A 22,378-nucleotide genomic window follows, 5' to 3' on the forward strand; every position below is an offset into this window, starting at 1 on the left:
TAATTCATTTTTAATTTCTTCATCCAGCCCCTGTTTGAATTGGTCTTTCAAGGCACTCTCATTCCAGTCCAGATCTCCTGCTAACAGCTTGAAATCAGCAATGTAGATTCCCACTCTCTTGTTGCCTTGCTTGAGCTTCCGAATTTCCCGGCTGGCAGTGACCTCTCTGATCGGGTCATCAAAGTGTGCTCGGAACCCTGCCAGAAAATTCTGGTAGTCGTTGAGAATTGGGTTGTTGTTCTCCACCATGGGAATAGCCCATTTGGCTGCTGGGCCCTTTAGCAGGCTTAGGATGAAGGTGACTCTGGTTCTATCTGTGGGAAACTCTGCCAGTCTGCTGTCGAAAAACATTGTGCACTGTGTGAGAAAGGTTCTCAACTGTCCTGCTTCTCCTCCAAACCTCTCTGGTAGACTGCCCTGGGATCTCAAGACTACTGGCGGAGCTGCTGCTCCTGGCACCGATTGTGGGTTAATTGGAGCTGGTTGTTGTAACTGCTGTAGCATGGCTGCTTGTAATGTTTTGATCTGGAGATCTACTTGTTGTTGATGTTGTTGCAATGCTGCTGCCAGTTGTTGGATGGCCTGCCGAATTTCCTGGTTTTCCGAAGACATTTTCCCAAATGTCTCTTCCTTTTTTTTTTTGTTCCTCCCTCTTTCAATGGGAGTAGGAGTTTGTTAGGATTGATGTCCTAACAGCCAGGAACCACACTGAGACAAGAAATAGGTCTCTAGTGCTTTATTACTGCTACATTAGACAAAAAATCCTAACAAACTGAAGAAGCGTGGGAAAAACCCAGACAGATAAACCCCAAAGGTTAAGGCGGGTCTGATCTGTGTCTCTTTGAATGGCTGCTTAACTCCTCAGTACTACGCATGCATTTTCCCCCCTGGACAGAGGCCCCCTCCTGCTCACCATCAGTACTCTTGACACCAGGCCTGGAAAAAAAAGGAGAGAATTTGCCTGTTTTGTTTTTCTTATTTTCTCTTCAACTCAGGGGTGTGTGTGAGGGAGGGAGGGAAAGGGAAAAGGCTTCTCCCCTGACCAGGCCTGAAAAAAAGGTGAGAATTTGCCTGTTTTTTCTTTTTCTCATTTGCTCCCCAACTCAGGTATGTGTGTGTTCCAGGTGGTAGAGTCACGTGACAGCTGCAATCTGATTTCAACATGCCTAAAAGTACATGTTCAGCAAGTGTGAAATTACAGCATCTTGTTCAAGAATTTGGGGAGCAGATTTTCAGTAGCGATGGTGATATTTTGTTTTATAAATTGTGTGAAGTTAAGGTATAGGCCTAAAAGCGTTTTAATATTCAACAACATTGTGACACCGCAAAACACAAGAGTTGTTTAGCAAGATTTACCTTCACTGAGAACAGGCAATGTCTCCTTTTCGAGAGAGCTTCTTCTTCAACTGCAGGTTCATCAAATACCCAGTCAGAATTTTGTAAGGATCTCTGTACAATGATAGTGACTTCAAATATTCCCTTAAGGAAATTAGGTAGTGGTAGCCTCAGGCATTTTTTGGAGAGGTACACCAGTCACCCAATTCCAAATGAATCAACTGTAAGGAAAAATTACATCTCTGCCTGCTATGAAGATGTGTTAGCAAAGGTAAGATCTGCTGTTGACAACAATAAGATATGGGTTTCAATAGATGAAACATGGGATGTAAATGGAAGATATGTAGCCAATGTTATTATTGGCACTCTGAAATGTGACAAGCCTGGTGAAGTATTTGTTCTAACATGTGAAACTCTACAAAAAGTAAACAATTCCACTATTTCTATGCTCTTTGATGATTCTATGAAGCTACTCTGGCCAGATGGTGTAAAAAGGAGAAATATCCTCTTTGTAACAGATGCCATTCCATCCATGACTAAAGCAGCCAAGGGACTTAAACTTCTTTATCCAAAAATGATCCATATCACAAGGCTTGCACATGGTTTACACAGAGTGGCCAAAGAGATTTGAAGCAACTATCCTGATGTAGATAATTTTGAATGGGAAAAAAAAAATGTTCATTAAAGCTCCACTTCGAGTACAAAAGTTCAAAGAAATTGCTCCTACTTTGGCTCTCCCTCCCCAACCTGCCATGACACATTGGGGGACTTGGCTGGATGTAGCTATGTATTATTTCACAAATTATGCTTCCTTGCAGTGGATAGTTAAAGAATTTGACTGTTGTGAATCTTCCTCCACCAAGATTGTGCAAGTTTCCTTTTCTGAAACCTTGGCTGGAAACTTAGCATATATAGGATCTAACTTCAGTGGATTATCAAGAGCAATCACCCGCCTTGAAACTGTAAGAATGGAATGGAACTTAGTGATGCACTGAACGTTGTAAAACAAACTGAGAGTGATTTAAAGCAAGCAAAGGGGAAAGTAGCTGAAAAACTTAGTGATCAACTGCAAAGAGTGCTGCAATCTAATCTGGGTTATTCAACACTTTGCAAAATAAGTAACGTTCTATATAGACTCCAAGCAAAATTTGAAGACTTCAAGGCAGAATTTTCTCCAGATAAGTCTGCTTTTTTCAAATTTGTTCCTATAAGCTCTTGTGATGTCAAACAGAGTTTCTCCAGATACAAGAACATACTGGTGGACAACAGAAGGAGTTTTGAGTTTGATATCCTCAAGATGCACATGGTCATCCAACGCAATTCTGCTGTTAATGAAAACTAATCCAGGGATGACCATTTTACTCTCAAGATGTTCATTAGATTCCTTCAATACTAGCACTTCTGCACTGGAAGTGAAGAAGAATAAACCTTTTAAATTTGTGTTTGTGTGTCTGTGTCTGTGTGTGTGTGTGTGTGTAAGCACAGATTTTTAAAAATTGGGTGCTAATTTCAGAAAAATTGTAGTCATATTTTTGCTTTAAAAGTCATATTTAAATGGTTTTAAGGTCATAAATGCTTTCATATTTCTAACATTTTTAGGTCATAGAAATCCTCACCCTACTGACCACCAAAATGATATCACCAATGCTTCTGAATTCTATTGCTAATTGTTAGATAGCCGCAAGCCCTCTACTGGAGGGTACCTATACAATCTAACCCTAAGCAAATATAGATAGGCCTTTTCCAGAGCCCACTTTCATGGGATTCCTTATTTACAAAGACTTTGCCCTTGTGGATCCAGGGAGGTAGAAACTCTTGCCTATGTAGTGTCCTTTTTATGATGCCCTGAGACGTGCTTTGATCTTCCCAATAATCTCTAAATTTGAGGGTCATAGTGATAAATTTTATGTTTATTACTTTTTAAGGAATGCTAACTCTATATTCACATACCAGGTGGCCAGATATCTTCATCAAGTCATACAACTGCACAATATATAATATTTACCAGGTAACATAGGACAGGAAAAGAGTAAGGGGGGGGAAAAAAGAAAGAAAAGAAAGGGAGTAGCCAGGGATGTAGTATAGAGAAAGCCCTCTGTGTTAAATGGATAAATTCAAATGCAAAAGGTGTTGTAGAAGATAAAACAAATAGTGGAGGAGAGGTACTAGAAGGAAAGGAATAAACAGTGTTCAACATTTTATTAAAGAAGAATTACTCCAAGCCCTCATTGAAAGAGAAGAGCTGGGGGAAAGCACATTCTTCACTTCAGTGGTAGTGAGACCCTGACCTAAGACTGAACGGTAGTCTGAGTAAAAGCCTCCTTTGCCTGTTGCAAATAATAAAAATAATTATCCCAAGCTATCCTATGTGTGTCTGCAGCCTGAAGGGAGAGAGTTTTATCTCATTTCCTTTTCCTTTATGGCCAAGCCTCATGGACACAGATATAACCTACAATACCTAAGATAACAATAGTGACTGACACATTTTTACATTGAAACCAAGTTTCAATTACCAATGCTAGAGAAATATATTAAGTAGTAAACAGTATATTTTCTTGACCATCTGCAACTGCCTAATGAACATGCTCCTTGGCAGAATTTTTGACCAGGATAGACTGTCTGTGTGGAGCTATCTTTGTATAATAGCCAAATTGGGGCAAAGATCTTTCTCCAGATACCCATCTGCAGCTTGCTTCAACCTTATCATAGTCATCACAATCACCTCCTCCTTCAGTCCTGGATGTTCTCAGTAACACCTTTTATAGTCCTTGCCTATGCTGCCGTCCTAAAAGGCCACCAATCCTACAAGCTCTTCCCACAGCTACTCCTAATCATAGGTGGTAAAGACTTGGCATTTCCAATTCGTTACTTTAATCCCACACTGCTATATTGCATAAAACTTAAGTAAAAAAATAGGCAGCAAGCACTGTTCCTAAAATGAAGCTCATGCTTGGCACCTTTAAGATAGAATTATATAGTAGACATGGAGGGTCTCAACCACAATATATTCACATACCAGGTGGCCAGATGTCTTCATCAAGTCATACAACTGCACAAAACTTTTAGTTTTGTTTTATATGTTTTAGAGATATTTTTCACCTCCATTTGAGGTTTATATAGTTCTCTGCTTCTTCCTAACTTTTCCCATGCCATGTTGTAACATTCACTTTACCTTGCTTAAGGTGGCCATGAAAGTAAGCTTCTCAAAGCTTAAGGCTATAAACAGAGCCAAAGCATTTGCAGAACTTGAAATAATTCTCTAAAATTAAAATAATTCTCTCAAGGTTATTGAAAAAACAGGTCCAGTCTAAAAACATAAAGTTAATCAAAAGACTAAAAAACATAAAAGGAGTTTGTAGAAAACACAGCTTACCAAGAAATGAACACAACAAAGTGGGGTGGGGTGCAATTCAGTAAGAATGTGTAAAGGATCCACTAGCTATATTGTCTTGAAGCCTCCAGGCCCTAAGGAAATGCACCCAAATCAAATCAAATCAAATCAAATCTCTTTATTACAGTCTTTGGCCAACCTTACAGTAGAAAAAGAGGAACTGTTTGATACAGCAATTCATTATCAGGGGAAAAAACAACAATAAGTTAATGAAACAACATATCCAACTAAAAGTTTTGTGCAGTTGTATGACTTGATGAAGACATCTGGCCACCTGGTATGTGAATATATTGTGGTTGAGACCCTCCATGTCTACTATATAATTCTATCTTAAAGGTGCCAAGCATGAGCTTCATTTTAGGAACAGTGCTTGCTGCCTATTTTTTTACTTACGTTTTATGCAATATAGCAGTGTGGGATTAAAGTAACGAATTGGAAATGCCAAGTCTTTACCACCTATGATTAGGAGTAGCTGTGGGAAGAGCTTGTAGGATTGGTGGCCTTTTAGGACGGCAGCATAGGCAAGGACTATAAAAGGTGTTACTGAGAACATCCAGGACTGAAGGAGGAGGTGATTGTGATGACTATGATAAGGTTGAAGCAAGCTGCAGATGGGTATCTGGAGAAAGATCTTTGCCCCAATTTGGCTATTATACAAAGATAGCTCCACACAGACAGTCTATCCTGGTCAAAAATTCTGCCAAGGAGCATGTTCATTAGGCAGTTGCAGATGGTCAAGAAAATATACTGTTTACTACTTAATATATTTCTCTAGCATTGGTAATTGAAACTTGGTTTCAATGTAAAAATGTGTCAGTCACTATTGCTATCTTAGGTATTGTAGGTTATATCTGTGTCCATGAGGCTTGGCCATAAAGGAAAAGGAAATGAGATAAAACTCTCTCCCTTCAGGCTGCAGACACACATAGGATAGCTTGGGATAATTATTTTTATTATTTGCAACAGGCAAAGGAGGCTTTTACTCAGACTACCGTTCAGTCTTAGGTCAGGGTCTCACTACCACTGAAGTGAAGAATGTGCTTTCCCCCAGCTCTTCTCTTTCAATGAGGGCTTGGAGTAATTCTTCTTTAATAAAATGTTGAACACTGTTTATTCCTTTCCTTCTAGTACCTCTCCTCCACTATTTGTTTTATCTTCTACAACACCTTTATGCATTTGAATTTATCACAGAGGGCTTTCTCTATACTACATCCCTGGCTACTCCCTTTCTTTTCTTTCTTTTTTTCCCCCCCTTACTCTTTTCCTGTCCTATGTTACCTGGTAAATATTATATTAAGTAATGGCAAATATGTTAATGAAACCTTCCCTAGATCTCTCCTTGAATTCAAGTTACTGACCCGTGTCTCTGCTTCCTTTTTCATATAAAATCTTTGAAAGAGTGGCCTTCCCACAATTGATTCCTGATTTAAATTCCATAGCTTTCTCAAACCATATTCAACCAGGATTTGGGGCTGGTCATTCAACTGAGATAACAGTAGCTCAGATATTGAATGATATTCTGGTGTCTCAGTGTCCAATTCCAGTACTAGTCCTTATGCTTCACTCATTGTGTGCTTTAAGACTTTTGTGTCCTCCCATTCTTATGCAGTGCTACCAGCAGATTACAGTACAACCCTCGGCTTCTATAGAAACTGGGTGACTGAAACAAGGAGATCATTAATGTCTTATGTCAAAAAGGCTATTACTGATTATGGTTATCAATTATAACTGTGGTCAGAGGCGGTATATGTCTGAATACTATGTATTCAGGGGATTATGGTATTATGGGGAACATTAACGAAATGGTGCTGTTCTCCTCATGGGCAAAATAATTTCCTTATGTTTCTGCTAGGTCTCTTTATTGCAATCTTCTTAACTGATTTTATTTATGCATTCATTATATTTATAGCCACCTTACTTTCAGGAGCTCAAAGCTACATACATAACCCTCCCTCCTCCAACTATTTTTGCCACATCAACTGTCTATAAGATAAGTTGAGCTGAGAGGTCATGATTAGCCCAGTCTGAACCTGAAACTTCCCAGGCCTAGTCTATCATCTTAACCACTAACCACGTTGCAGCACAGCTCAACCAGAAATACCTGGTTTAACAAAACAAATCAAAACAATTTAAACTTGTAATATAAAAGACTGCAGTTCTTGAGGTTATACAAATATATCTTAGGAAGACATTTCAAAAATGGAGGGGCAGGTTCTGATCATCCTCTGCCTAATTTTTTAAAGGAAGAGAGATCAAGAATAGAGACCTTGAAGCAGATTTTAAAGTTAGGCAGGTACATATTGGAGAAGGCCCTTGACATATACTAGGCCATATACATTTAGTCTTGAAATTACCAGACTAAAAGCAAGAAAGTATGTGTTTTGAATAGTATATTTTAATTTGTAGGTTGCTGAAATCTGAACCATTTGAAATCTTCAGAGACAGCATTGATTTTAACCTGGATACCACTAGACTAGAATAACTGTGGGAAGATCATTTGTATCCATGAGAAGCTATACTGGAAACCAGAACTATTCCCATAAGAATATATTGTAAATGATCCAGTGTGGTTAGTGTTAAACCTTTTAATTAAAAAAAGTATTGGACAAACTATACCAACATCTGGTTACATCACTTAAATATGCTGCTGCTGCTGCTGTGTCATTGGAATGGGACATCCTATTGTGTATTTGCCCAGTCTAGAAGGAGAAGGCAAAATAAAACACATATCAAGCAAGATGTAGCACTATTCTGGTGATTAGAAAGTCAGTGTTTGTTTGTGCGATCTTGTAGTATGTGTATGTAGAATATCCATATAAAAACACACACAGGGTCATACCATGAACTTAATTTTGATTGGTATATTGATTGACTGAAGTATTACTATATTGGCATCATTGAATGGTTTTACATCTTATAAGGCTGACATGGACACACCATGCAATTGATAAACACCATCCAAATACCAACAAATACCAAATACCAAACACCATCCAAACACCAACTGTTTTTTACAGAGCATATTTAATGGAATTTACTGCTCTAAGATGTGAGAAGAACTGATGTCTTAGAATGTAATCCTAAGCATATGGTATTGATTTCTTAAGGGTAAAGAGTTAAGTTGATGTATTGGTCTGTCTGTCAGATTTTACTGGTGGAAAGGAATGTATCTGAGAGGCCCAAGTCAAGTAGGAAGCTGCTGCTAGCAGCTCAAAGTGAAGCAGAATAGGATTGATTTAGAGTTGCACCAAATGCTCTGCAAGAGGAAGAATCCTAAGCAGTCACTACCACCTTCCTCTTGCTCACCTGTCCTGATGGTGTCCAGGTGTGCTTCTTTCCACCAAGAAGCACTGGCACAAGGCAAAAATGCAAACAGAGATTAACTATTCCTAGCAACTGCCCCTGTTGCCTCTTTGATAGACCAGCAAGTGTGTTATATATACAGTGTTTTAAGTGGGCATATCATACATAAAAGGTTACATGTAGTGTATGATATATAAATGTGTATTATATATAAGGCTGCCTCTGAAGATTATTTTATAGCTTCTTACTTCAGAATATGGCAGGAATTCTAACTTGTTTTAGTAATTCTACATTATACCAATTCTTGATGAATACGTGTGGCTGTCTACTCCCTTCCTATCCCAGATTAAGTTATTGGTATTTATGTTTAAAATCCTAAATAGCTTGGGCCCTACACTCACACCTTTAAAATCCTGAGATGAGGACTTTTGATGAGTGCCTATATTTATTTTACCCGACTTATAACCCATCCCAAACCCAAAGGCCTCTGAGCTGTATTCCACATTAAGCAACAACAACAACTAAATCCAAATGAGCATCAAACCCGAACAAGGATAAAATGCAAGATCGGCACCCTCAATCAGCTGGAACCAAAAATGGATTGAAATAAAACAGCTTTAATTTGCTTGCGGAACTGCAGAAAAGTGAAGGCTGTGTATACTTTGTAGGGAGAGAATTCTATAACATGGGGACTAGTCCATGCCCCAGAATGGGAAGGCACTTTCAGCAGGCCTTCTCTCTGTGACAGGATCAGGTGGGCATTTAATTCTGGTAAGGCATTGCCTGATGTATTCTGGAGCTGTGCCATTTAAGGCTTTAAAGGTTTAGATTTAAGGTTTTAAAGGCTCCAAAGGAGTGGGTGGAATGATGAAACATCCTCTCCAAGTAGATGTTCTAGTGACACTTCTAGTGGTTTTGGCAAGACAGTTCCATCGGGAATATTTGTGGACTTGACCATGGATGGGTTGCGATGTATTGCATCTTTATGGCCCGTTGCCTTTTATTCAGTCAGAGAGATAGAGGAGGGGATGAGGATTAATACAGAGAGGAAGGCTTCACCCTCCGGGGTGCGGGCTCAGCACCACAAAAGTCCCTCCCCCAACACTGGCAAGGGGTAGCCGGCCTCCGCTTCTTGGTGACACGTGCGTGGCTTTGGCACCCGCGAGCCTTCGCAAGATGCCGCGAGGTACCTTGAGGTACCACTCCACCCCCAGCGCTCCACCCCCAACCCCAGGGAAGGCTGCCGGAATTGCCTCGGTCCCTCCCGCCAGGGCAGCCCGTGAATCGACTGGCAGGACCGCAGGACGGGCGCCTGCGCCGGCAGATGCCACCCGGAAAGAGGGGGCGGGAAAACAGAGGCGTCACGTGAGTAAGCGCTATGGTCCATCCCAAGGTGCTGCAGCCTCGCTCGGCGCCGGTTCTTCTGCCTTTTCCATCTCCCTGCCGCGGGCACGGAAGTCGTTCCCAGCGAGGCGGGGCTTGAAGATAGACACCCAGAGGCAGAGATTTAAATTTCATTTCCAGCTTGAGGAGGGGAGCAGCAGCAGCAGCCCCGGCGAAGAGCCACAGACCCGCTTGTTTGAGCTGAGCGAAGCTAAGCTAAACTAAGCTAAGCCTGCCGGATCTGCTGCTGCTGCTGCTGTTCCGCTGCTGCTACGACTGCCGCAAGCAAGCCCGTCCGCCCGCCCGCCCGCCGGCCAGCCAGCCAGCCAGCCATGGGTCACTCCGGAGAGCCGGGCCTCATAGCCAACGTGGTGAACGACACCTTGGAGTTCTACCGCTGGAGCTGGAGCATCCGAGGTAACCAAGCGCCAAGCTTTCGTTAGTCTCCCGTCAGCCTCCTCCCGATGCGCCGGCACTTGGCCTGTTTTCCCGTTACCGCTCCTGGCTACGGAGCACCTGCCGTCTCTTCTCCGCCCCCGGCGACAGGTTCCGCCGGCCCAGCTGCTGCTGCCGCCGCCGTCGCTGCTTTCCTCATCACCTTCCCATCCAGGCTATAAAGAGGGGGCTCCTTCCCTCCCCTCCCCCTCTCCAATTCCACTTTTGCTTGTCACTGTCACACAACGATCAAAATGGCTCCGTCTCTTATCTTGCCTAAGCCCGGTTGCTCTATGAGACGGCGGCAAACTCAAATGGGATCCTCTTAGTAGACATTTTGGGGCTCCTTCCTCATCCTCAACTTTTGGGGGGACACCAGTCATAAGTAGAGGAGAAATAGCCGCTCCATTTAAGTTCGCTGCAAGGGATGCTGTTCCGTCTCCTTTCTTGGCTTATATTAGACAGCCTTCTAATGAGAGTAGGCAGTGGAAACTTACCAAGCGTTTAGAATGAGATCTAAATTCTTTGTATGCAAGCTGGTGCTGAATCGAAGCCCTGTTAGCCAAGGACTGGCGGTGATTGCTGCAGAGCCCATTCTTCTGGAACACTGGCCCTTTAACTGTGAGCTTGCCAAGGAAGAAGAGCTGCTGCCTATAGGCTGCTCCACACAAGAAAAAGTGTTTGGAAAGGTTTACTGTGGGAACCAATGTAACATCTGAAGGGGAAGAGTAAGCTTACCATACTTCCACAAGCCATACATCTAATGCATGTGAAGGTGCCAAGTTGACTGGCCATGCTGATTGGGAATTACTGAAACTGATGCTCAATACATCTGAAAACTGATGGCCAATACAAATTGGGGGAAATGGGACTGAAAGTATGAGCCATTGGCATCCTTTGCATTGTGAAATGAATGTACCATTGTTAGATCTTTAGGGATTTCCTTCCTTCCTTCCTTCCTTCCTTCCTTCCTTCCTTCCTTCCTTCCTTCCTTCCTTCCTCTCTCCCTCCCTCCATTTTTGTCTGTCTGTCTTTCTTTCATGGAAGTCAGATCATGTCCTGGTCACATATTCCAAGTTTCATGATGTGGTTAGTTAAGCTAATCCTAAACTGACAGTTTATTTCCAAAGGGAATGTAAAGTATAAACATTAGCTAATAGATTGATATCAAATATGACTAGTAATAGAGGATATCATTTAGGATTGGCATGGCAGGTGCAAGCAGATAGTAAAACTATATGATGTTTATTCTGAAGAATCACTTTGTTCAGTGGGCTTTACCCCAGATAAATTGCCTAAGGTTGCAGCCTTAGATTGCTTCTCGTCTTATGCATCAGCAAATACCTTTGTTCTGCTGATAAATGAAACAACACATGGATAACTGGATGCTTGACATTTTCATGCTTATGGTTGCAGATAATATGAATACATATTCTTCAGGAGCCAGGATTGCATTTTATATACGAAATGGCCAATACCTTATTTCAAATGCTAGGATGATTCTGCAAATATGATGGATTTCACTACAGGGAATTATAAAATTCATGTAGTGTGGGTTATAAATGTTGACAGTTCATAAGTAAATAGGAAGGAAGAGTTGCCTTCCTTCCTATTCACATTTATTCTGGCATTCTCTGGACAGTACAATGCTCACTTCAGAGAGCCTGTTTTCTATACGATCTGCATAATAATTCTTCATATCTTGGTCTTGTTTTTAGCCATGCTTCAGATATATTAATCCAACATCAACACTAATCCGAAACTTTAAATACTGAGTAGAATAGTGGTGTGTTTACACTGAGCCACTTTTCTGTACTTTTTCCACTGTACTTATTACAAGGCACAGCTAGCTGTCATTTGCATAATTGAGAAAAAGTCGCCTAACTTTTTAGGCAACTAAATCTCGCTGAGCAGACTAATTTGAATTTCATTCAGTGGAATGGCAACATCTGAGACTGGTATATGTACAGTATATCTGGCATAATCTATGTTCCACAAGAACACTGTATTTAGTTACAATACTTAAAACACATTTTTCAGTGTATTGGCTATCTTGAAGCACTTGAGATGATGTGGATATAATGTGGATGAAAAAAAAATAGAACTTCCATTGTGTTCCTATGCAGATGAATGGACTGGGTCTAGCAAAATCTTATTGCAGAAAGAAATGCTTCTTTGGTCTGTGGAAGATTTTTGATCCAGTAAAACATTTTCATTGCTTGAATGGGGCAAGAAATCATAGTTATTCAGTTACTCCTTCCCTTTGCAGTCCTCTGAAAATCTGTTCGAGGTTTGGAGAGCCTCCAGGAAATAAGGGAGATGGTGGTTTGGGTTGCAGAGGGTAGGACATTAAGAAAAATCTTCCCTTCCTTTCTGAACATGGGAGCAGTCAGAGCAGATCAAGTCTGGTTCTGGTGATAGAACAAAGCTCTGGATTCAGTATGAAGGAATTATATTAGAAACATGATCAGGCTCAGGCCATTAGGGTATTTGTGTTTCTAGTCATTAAGAAGTGTATATATAATATATTCAAAACTATATTTGTACTATTCAGTAGATTAAGGAAAATATAGTGATTTCAGAATGTTACGGGAGGAGTTACATGGCTTCTGTTTATATCATTGGCTCTTGAACTTAAGAATATCACACCAACTTAATTTGGAAAAAAAAACATGACCGTGTGAATGACAGTAATGAAGATATTGTTTCCTATTACACTAATTTTTTTTTGGACATTATCAACTTTGCCCAATCTAGAACAAAATAGTAACATATATAATGCTCTTCTAGACCCTGTCATCAAATGCATTGTTTACATAATTGTTAACAATAATTCTGTAAATTATTCCTATTACCATTGATATATATTTAACAAGGGGCTTGGTAGAGGGGATAGGACAAATAGTTTTCTTAAATCTTCTCAGTAAGTTCATGGCTGAAGATACTTTTTTTATTTAGGACTTCATATTCTTAATTGCTATCCTACGTTATCAATTTTGCTTTGTCTAAGTTTTCTTTTGTGAAAGGAGTGGATCAAATGCTCCAACTACCTTCTCTCCTCTAATCTAACCATGGATTTGCCACTAACGTTGTTTTTATTATAGTGAGAGTTTAGAAAACCAGACTGGTCTGAATGAAGTTTCTGTTGGACAGAAAGTAGTTCTGGTCCTTCAGACACTTGTAATGTTCTTTGGATCCCAACCTTCTGCTCTTAACCAACTGAAACAATTGAAAAGAGAACCACATTCTGTATAATCCTCTGAAAACAAAATACCCCGAAGTATCTGACCCAGTAATGTGGCTTTCTTTGAACCTGATTATAAGACTTTCATAGTAGTGATGCTGCTGAATAGATGAATCAGTGCACCTATTGCTCTACCACAGCATTTTCAATCAACATCATCTTGAAATCATACCACGCTTTTCTCGCCTTGCCCAGCAACCCTATCATAAAGGCCTGGCCATATTTAACTATTGCTCAACTCATGAAACATTTCACCACACTGAAAACATCCCTGCACAGCCACATTGCACAACAAATGAAGAAATTTTATTCTCACTTAGGCACCTACACAGTTTCTCGTCATTGTTTTCAACATTCTTATAGTTCTAAAATCAGATTCCCAAATTGTTCCTTCCCAACTCTAATCAGATGCCTGATAGCCAATTCATGCAATTGTTCTCTCATTAAGTTGTGGGGGTGAGGTAATGGTGTAATATTTGGAAGTTGGTTACAAAGAATGTGTCATGGGCTCTATTTCCCTGCAGTTTCAGCCTATCCTCCATGCTTAGATTTTGGTCTAGGTTTAAGGTGGCATCTGAAGTAACTATTACATTTCATAAATGTTTTATGATAAAGTGGAAGGGATGAAAGTGAATCCAACATGGGAACTTTCTTCTTTGGAATCTAGTATATGAGATTTGGATTTTTATTCTTGTCCAAAACTATAGATAGCTCAGTTCTTATTTTTCAAAATTATTTATTTATTTCTCAACTTTTCTGTAAATTAAAAACTTGCAGGATGCAGGTAATAAAGAAGTATGATGGGGAAAAACTTTGAATGATTTATAGGTCAGAAATGTAACCAGTTTTGTATTATTATTTGCAACATTGTTGAAGCAATACAGCATCTTGATTTTGTTCCATGGAATAATCATTTTCAGAATGGGCCTGAAAAGAAATTTCTGAAAAGCAGGGATACTCTGTGTATAAAACTGGCACAACAGAATAAATAAAGGCATTTAAGAGGTTTTTTTAATAAGATCCCTCTCAGTAGTATTACAGACAGCCAAAATGCTAAGCAATATCAAAAGTCATTTTGCTAATTAATAAGGTATAGACAGCAGTACAAGTCAAAATAACTCTTGCAAAAATGAACAGTAATAAGTAAGGAAACTGTTTTCTGCAAGAACAGTGACATTCATGCTGAATGTCATCCAGTTCATTTCTTTATTATTAATTTCAAACTTTAACCTGTTTTCTATTTAAAAAATAATCACGAAGATTCTAACATCTAAAACACAGTTGCTATCACAGAACTGTTACTCGATGGAATCTTTAATTGTACATTATTACACTTATGCCACAATTAGAGACAATTCTTTAATGTCTAACTTCAGTCAGTAAGGGCCATTAGGATAATGTTTTACAGTACATGAAAACCAGGTTGGTGTAGTAGTTAAGGCACCAGGCTAGAGACGAGGAGATGGTGAGTCCCCGCCTTAGGCAGGAAGCCAGCTGGGTGACGTTGGGCCGGTCACTTTCTCTCAGCCCTAAGAAGCAGGCAAGGGCACCTCTCTTCTGAAAACCTTTGCCAAGAAAACTGCAGGAACTTGTCCAAGTAGTCTCTAAGAATCGGACATTATTGAATGGATTAAAAAAAATACAGTACATAAATATTCAGAATATTCTCCATTGGATTATATTAAGCTAAAGAGTTTTGCCCAAAAACACCTCACAGGGTTGTTGTGGGGAAAATAGGAGGAGGAAGGAATATTAGATATGTTCCCCATCTTGAGTTCTTGATAAAAATAATAAAGGTGGGATTAAAAATCTGTAAAAAAATATTTTTGAACCCTTTTTTTACTAATTAATCTCCACATCTTCAACCCATGTAGGTATGGGTCGAAGTTATGGAGTTCTAACTTAGGAGTTAATATGTACTCCAGCTGCAGAACCTTTCCCATTCATTTGAATCAAAGCACTCAAAACACACAAGTATTTGTTTGTATTTATTTTTATTTATCAAATTTCGCCACCGCCCATCTCCCCCTGACAGAGGGACTCTGGGTGGTTGTATACTTAGCTTTCCCCTTCTCTACGTTAAAATGAAATTGCGCATGTGAAAAAGATGTGGATATTACGTTGAGTGCACCACAGGGCTTTGTGTTATGACGGTAAGACTTGTAGTCAGTTTTTATTGTCAGTGAGAAACAATGCTTAGGGTATCAAAGCCTGGTGACCAAAAAACAATCCCTGAAGCATTTCAGTACACATGTTTTGTGTGCAGATGCTTTACCCCCTTGAGTTCCATCAGCCGCATTTTGCAAAGAATCTTACAATTGCTTTGGGGATGGATGGGGGCAAAATGTAGCTGGTTCAAAAAGTCCCCTACTTATACAATTTAAAAAGATGTGTCAAATAGCTGTAAAATACTGAGTCTGATTCTTTTCAGAGAGAACAAGAATAGCATTAGTGGCACTGTCCAACTGCTGGATTAACTAGGACTGATGTGCAAATTTACCCTGCATCTCTTTTCCCAGTACTTCCTGCCATCCCTTTCCAATTTAACCCTTAACTTGTACAGCTAGAAATCTGAGAAGTGCTTTTGGGGCCCAGTGTTATGCCAAGCAACAAACTAATCTTATTTGTCATTGCTATATTGTTTTGAGCTACTATTTATTAGACGTTATGATTAAAATTGTACATCAAAGCTCCTTTGGACTTTAGCAACAGATAAATGCTTTTATTGTAAACCGCCCAGAGTCCCCCATTGGGGGAGATGGGCGGTAATATAAATTTAACAAACAAACAAACAAATAAATAGTGGAGTACCTATTTGTTTTTTTACCCAAGAGATTGCACAATTAACTTGTGATAACAGCCTTTGGATTTCAAGGGGGGGTGTTGTTCTTTAGTTTGTTTTTGTTTTGCATTAAAGCATTACAAATCTTTTGGCATGTGAAAGGGACTTTCTCCTCAAGGAAGAGCATCTCTGGGGCTAATCTAATGCAAAACATTATTGTGGCAGTTTGCAAAATATAGTATTTTATTCATTTATTTAATTTATTTATAACATTACTCCATGAAAGTATTTGTAAATGTGTATATTTTGATTATTTTTTATGCTAGTTTTGCAGAGATACTATTTATATCAGAAGGCTAAAGATTCATGAACAGAAGCATAGTCAATGTCTCACTTTCAACATTTCATTTAAAACTGTTTCCTGCAGGGACAGTGTTCATATATGCTCTGAGTTTATTTAAATTCACTCCTAAGCTTCCAGTGCAAGGAAAAACAGAGTAAAGAACAGAAGTGTTTCTCATCAGAAGCTTGATACTTGATTGTGCATACCACCAAGAAGTGTGCAAAATATGCCAGAATTCACAACTTAAATGAATTCATATACCACATACCACTGTTTTCTGGCCATTGTAAAATGGTCTTGTGTATGCAGATTACATATATAAGTGCATGTACCTGGCCATAAGTTGTGTGATAATGGCACTTCTGAGAATTATTAAGATTGCTCCATTCTGTACTGTGCTGAAATCATTTATTTTTGTCCTTTTCCAATTGGCAGTTAGGTAGAAGTTTTGGGCTACCTTTAATTTGGGTTTCTGCTTTCTAATATGCAACAGCAGCATTTTATACAAGGAGCCTAGCCTGGTCTAGAGAGAATACTTCGAAGGAGAGAGAAAGCAAGCACACTCGGTTCCTTTATCGCTCCTGGGAGTAGCTACAAGAACCTGAAAATCTTACGAAGAGTTTCCACTATTATAAATATTAAATGAAATGCATGCCTTGGGAAATTTAGGGTTAGTATCATACTGCCATAAATTATTTCTTAGAACAATGGAACACAACTGATTTCTTAGCTTTTGTGAATATGCTAACGACTGCACTCTAAAAAGTAAGTGGGGCTAGGACTAATACTAAATTTAATTTTATTGACATGCAATTAATTGGATATGATTAAACTGAATTACATTAAATTGCAATTAATAAATGCCATTAAACAGTTAATATAATTGGCCCACAGTATTCAATTATTTTTGCTTTGCCCCAGTAAAAATTACTATTCAACAATGAACCCTGAAAGGACTCTGTGAGGGCCAATTCAGCCCTTGGGGGCGACCTTTACGTCTCTGCTTTCCAATGTAATCCTATGCATGTTTACTCAGGAATAGCTCCTGTTATATTTACTGGGGCCTTCTCCTAAGCTAATATGTAACATAATCTGCTGATTGTTATCTAGGTATTCGGATGTGTTTCACTTTCTCTAGATGTCTTTTTATCAGCGTACACCACTACAGCCTGTTGAAGTATAGAGGATGTCCCAGAAGATTCCAATGCAAAGATTATGATTTTAAAATATTGGTTGATTCTTATGATAACAAAAGACCTGGAATTACAAAATTCCACATTTTTTCACAGGTGTCTCTTCCTTAAAAGGTTGGAAGGGAGGAGAGTAAGTTCAAGTCTTTACAGAATCAATCAATTTTCAAATTCATAAGCAAAGGCCAAAGATGAAAAATAACAGCTAAACAACATAAATATATAAATAACAAAAGATAAAAACCTTAAAGCTTGCATTGTTGTGTTCACATCATTCTCATAACATCAGCCTTATTTTAATGCAGTGAGCTGGTTTGGTCTTGCAAGATTTGTGTAGACATAACAGAATCCAACCTTCATTCCAGGGTGCTGAAGGATCTCACATGATCCATGATTGTGGGTTGCCCACCCATTTAAAAATTAGGGATGCAGAGATGGATCATAAAGTCTCCATATTCCTCCTGTCACTTAACTACAATTAGCTTGTAACATACATGCATAAAACATTAAGCCAGAATTTGTTTAAGATTAATGAGAAAGCTTGGGACAAGAGGGACAGGCAAAAATTAGTATTAAGTAGAAAACTCATCTCTGCTTTCTTGCTACTCCAACAACCTGGCTTCCAACTTTGACTTATTAGAGAGAACCAGAAATACAAATCTAATAAATAAACAAACCAGACCTAACTCTCTGCTCATCCTTTCAATAAAAATAATTCAATAATTCAATATGATTGATTGATTAATTGACACTAAGGTATATATAATACCTGCATGTGGTACACTTTAATTATAGTAGAAGATTCATGAGATACAGTATATTACTACTATTATTAAAATTCAGTCATAGACATGGATCTGGTGAGAGGAAATGGGTGGTGACAAATTTAATAAATAAATAATAAATAAATAAATCTTTGTTGTGGTTTGTTAAGAAATATTAAGTTCTGGCTAAATGTCAACCTTGCAAGGTAAACCAGATAGGAATCACAACCAGATGAGCTAATTCTACTCTATTGTAAGGCTACATTAACAGAATCTTGCAAGTATGAAAATACAATTCTCCCCCCCACCCCCATCTCCTTTACAGTCCGAGAAACTAGGGAGGGTCTCTTCTGAGCCTCTTCCCTTTCCCACTATCCAGTTGCGGGCTATGCTGTCTCTTATCTGACTGTTCCCTTGGCAGCATCTATTTGCCCAGTCTCCCAAGCTCTTTCCCACATACCATTACACTAAATATGTTGAGTAGAAGCAACCATACGTCTTGAATGTATTAATTTAATAGGCTGTTGTATTAAAGCTGCTCCAAATTTTTGCAGGATTCCCTTTTTAAACCACACTCTTCTGGTATGCAAAGAATTTCTCAAACATCTTTACCTTTCAAGGATTTTTCATGCCTTTTACCACCAATTTTTCTCCATTATGTTACTGTTGCACCTCCTATGTTGTTATGTTATTAACTCAAACTGTGTGAGCCAAACCATGATGGTATCATGGCCTCATTTAACTAATCAGTTGGATAGAAGGATTTTTTCATTGCCCGCTAACACTTTAAGGCCAAAATTGCCTGCCATTTTGTCACTGATGACCACCTGCCCCCCTCCCCTGGACATCCCTGGCCTGGAACATAAGCATTCTCTCTTGAATTGTTGACCTTCAAATCTATATCTCATAATAAATGGTGACACCAAAAGCATGGAAGAATCTAAATTAACATCTCAGAGTGCATTATTAGATAATACTTCATTTATCTTTCATTGCTTATACATTTTTAAATGATGCTTTTTTTTAACTGAAACAAGGCATCTTTCTCTTTTTATAATGTGAATTTCCATGATTCATAAATGAGATTCTGCAGCTAGAAATTCAAATTAATTTTCTGCTAATTCTGAAGGATCGAGGACTATCATTAGCAATATTCTTCCCTTTTATATGGCTTTGCAGTGGCCCATTTGTAGAAATTTGTTTTCAGAAGGAAGACTAAAGCAAATCTGTTGCATCCAGTTATCACTATTCTCATTTTCTCACAATTCCTGGGGGGAAAAAAGCAACATGGGGCAATGTAGCACCTGGATTTCAGAGAGGAACAGGGATACACAGAGGGAGCACAGAAAGAGCACACACCCACAGGCAGAAAAAAAGGGTTGTTCCAAACACTGCTTTGCCCTTTTTGGCAGTGAATGGACCCAGACACCCAGAAAAGTGAGATATTCATGTTGTATCTATTTTTGCTTTAAACATCATAGATGAGTCTCTTAAGTTTCATGGCCTTCCTTGCCTGCTGTGCATAGGCTTTCCTCTCTATGCCATGCATGTTTGTGGTTGATGGATATGATCTAAACATCAAATTTGTATTTGTTTCAGAACAAGCTGCAGCAAACTTCAGGCTCCTGCACATAGCTGATTGTCTAGCATAGCCATAAAAAAGAATATGAACATTTTTACTTTTGTTTTGATGACTAGAAACAAGCTAATTTAAAATCTGAGTTTATTAAACTGGCTTATTTTCACGATTATCACCATAGTGAGTGGTCACCACAGTTTTGGGTTCAGACAATTCACAAAATGTGGGTTATCAAAAAATAGAACAAAAGCTTCTGAGTTTCTCTTTGAGGCCAAGTTGGAACAGGGTGTGTGTTCATGTACACATGGGGCTGGATTTATTCACCACTGTCTCGTGTTACATTTGAATGAAACCTCTAGGGAGAAAGTTGAGTTCACATGCTCACTAACGTTTTACTTTTGGCTTAGCATGTTATGTAAACTAAACCACTCTGGGGAGAATATGTATATGCCTACTCACTGAGCCAGTTTGGTCTAGTGGTTAAGGCAGCGGGCTAGAAACCAGGAGACTGTGAGTTCTAGTCCCACCTTAAGCATGAAAGTTGGCTGGGTGACCCTGGGCCAGTCCCTCTCTCTCTGCCCAACTCACCTCACAGGGTGTTGTTGTGGGGATAATAGGAGGAGGAAGGAGTATTAGGTATGTCTGCCACCTTGAGTTATTGATAAAAATAATAAAGGCAGGATAGAAAATAAAATAAATAAAATTCTGTATGCATCCAATAAAATGGTCTTCCTTTCTTGAAATTCTGTACTACCATAAATCTTTCAGATGCCGTACACTTTTTTAATCTTTGCCTTATATATCAGTTGCTATGAACATGGACTAATAGATTACTTTGTACATTTTCTTTTACTCTGTGGTTGAGAGATTGATAACCTAAATCATGCTCCCATCTCTACCTTAGCATATTGTGCCTCGCCTTATATAGCTTTGGATGGATCTGTGTAGCTTATAGGTGCTCAAGATCTGTCAAGTCCCTTTGGACAGGATAGTCCTGCCTATGTGTTGTGCCTGCAGCAGATAATTACCTAGCATCGTTCCTTGGACTTCTATTCCAGGGAAGAATACCAGCCTGTGCAAATTGTATCCATAAATCTTATTTCTCCTTTTTATTTTGTCCTCTGCTGCCTTATTTCTCATTTTTATTTTCACCTCTGCTGCCTTCCCAAAAGAAGGAATATTTGATACTGTGTGAGGGAAGAAAGGAGGCAAGCTGTTTCTTTGTGATTTTTGAAAATATCGAGTGACAAGCTTATATTTAGAAAGATCAGTCCTATGGAGGTCAGAAGGGGGAGAAATTTGTGATGAGAAAACTGCCAGACTTCTTTTGGATAAGATTGAAGGGGGCAAACAATTCTTCTTTTTATGTTTCAGTGCCAGTTGTTGTTGTTGTTGTTACTCTCTTTGTTTCTCATTGTTCTAATGGGCAGAAATTCACTGTACTGTCCCAGCTGTAGAGCTGGGATATTTTTCCCAACACGCCTCTCCTGATTATCTTTGGAGTCTCAGTGAGGGAACAACGATGGCCAAAGCAATTGCCACTCTAATGAAGAAGCCTCCAGACTTCTTCCAGTACTGGATCTGAGTATACCACATCATATGACCCTTGGCATAAACTTCAAGGAACCACAGATCGCTCCTCCCCAGCACTTTTCCTTGTGAACTTGACCCCTTGAATATGTATGTCAATTATAAAGAAATTTTGTGCATTTAATTCAGTCATATATATTTATATTCCTTCATATATATTTACATATCTCTTCCTCAGCACCTCCTTTTAGATATCATCAAGTATATCAGGAAAGATACTTGGTCATCTGAACAAATTTAGCTTTTAAAAAGTCGCTTTTGCAGCTGAAAGAAAGAAGCATACACCTTACATTTCCTAAAGGGTCAGTCAAAACTCTATGTAACAGTTGTTAATTTGCATGCAGTCTTCAGTTCAGTTTATAGAAATACATATTAGTCAAAAGTAATATGCATAAACCTGGATTGTTCTGTAACTTTTACTTGAAAAGTCAATATTCAAGTGAGGTTTTTTTTTTCTGCCAGAAATTTATCTAAAAATATCCCAGTTGCACGGAGGAATCAAAAAAGGATGTATCTTTGTCCCATTCCTCGTTAATCTATCAGTCAGTAACACAATGTGAGAGATTGTGGGGAGGCTGGGAAAGGAAGGGAAGAGACAGAAACCATCTCATAAAACAGAGTAGGCACTATCTAATAAATGGCAACTCAGCCCAAGTGAGGGAAAGTGAAAAAAGAAATGTTTCCCAGAATTCAGAGGCTCCACCTCAATTAACTCATTATAAATGAGTCTAGGAAATTCCTATTAGAGTTTCCAAGATTATATAATGACTCCAGATTAGCAATCTGGATTTTCATGTTTCCTTGATCTTGCCCAGCTGCATGGAGTTTGACCTGCTGTTTCTATTTGCTTCCAGCAACATTCATTGAGTGACATCTATTCTTTCTGCTTTCTCAAATACAATAATTTTGATTTCTCATATCCCGATTAGACTGTGTAAACTGTTATCAGCCTCCTCTAATTTCCACCCCCCCAGAGCTCACATAGCATACTCAAAGCATGTGAAGATCATTAGCAAGGTACCACTGGTACAGGCATACA

The 22,378-nt window shown here is 39.0% G+C and overlaps 1 protein-coding gene across 1 annotated transcript in view; it reads left to right on the forward strand.

The window, feature by feature from the left end:
• The first annotated feature begins 9,717 nt into the window (after positions 1-9,717).
• The window catches only part of ELOVL4 (ELOVL fatty acid elongase 4), a 31,909-nt gene continuing 19,248 nt past the window's right edge, over positions 9,718-22,378 (forward strand). The window contains exon 1 of the mRNA XM_063312728.1: positions 9,718-9,829. Within this exon, the coding sequence (XP_063168798.1) occupies positions 9,745-9,829 (85 nt within the window). The 5' untranslated portion in view covers positions 9,718-9,744. The remainder of the gene's footprint in view (positions 9,830-22,378) is intronic.

This window comes from Candoia aspera, chromosome 1, assembly GCF_035149785.1.
Source record: "Candoia aspera isolate rCanAsp1 chromosome 1, rCanAsp1.hap2, whole genome shotgun sequence".
In the NCBI taxonomy this organism is placed as follows: domain Eukaryota; kingdom Metazoa; phylum Chordata; class Lepidosauria; order Squamata; family Boidae; genus Candoia; species Candoia aspera.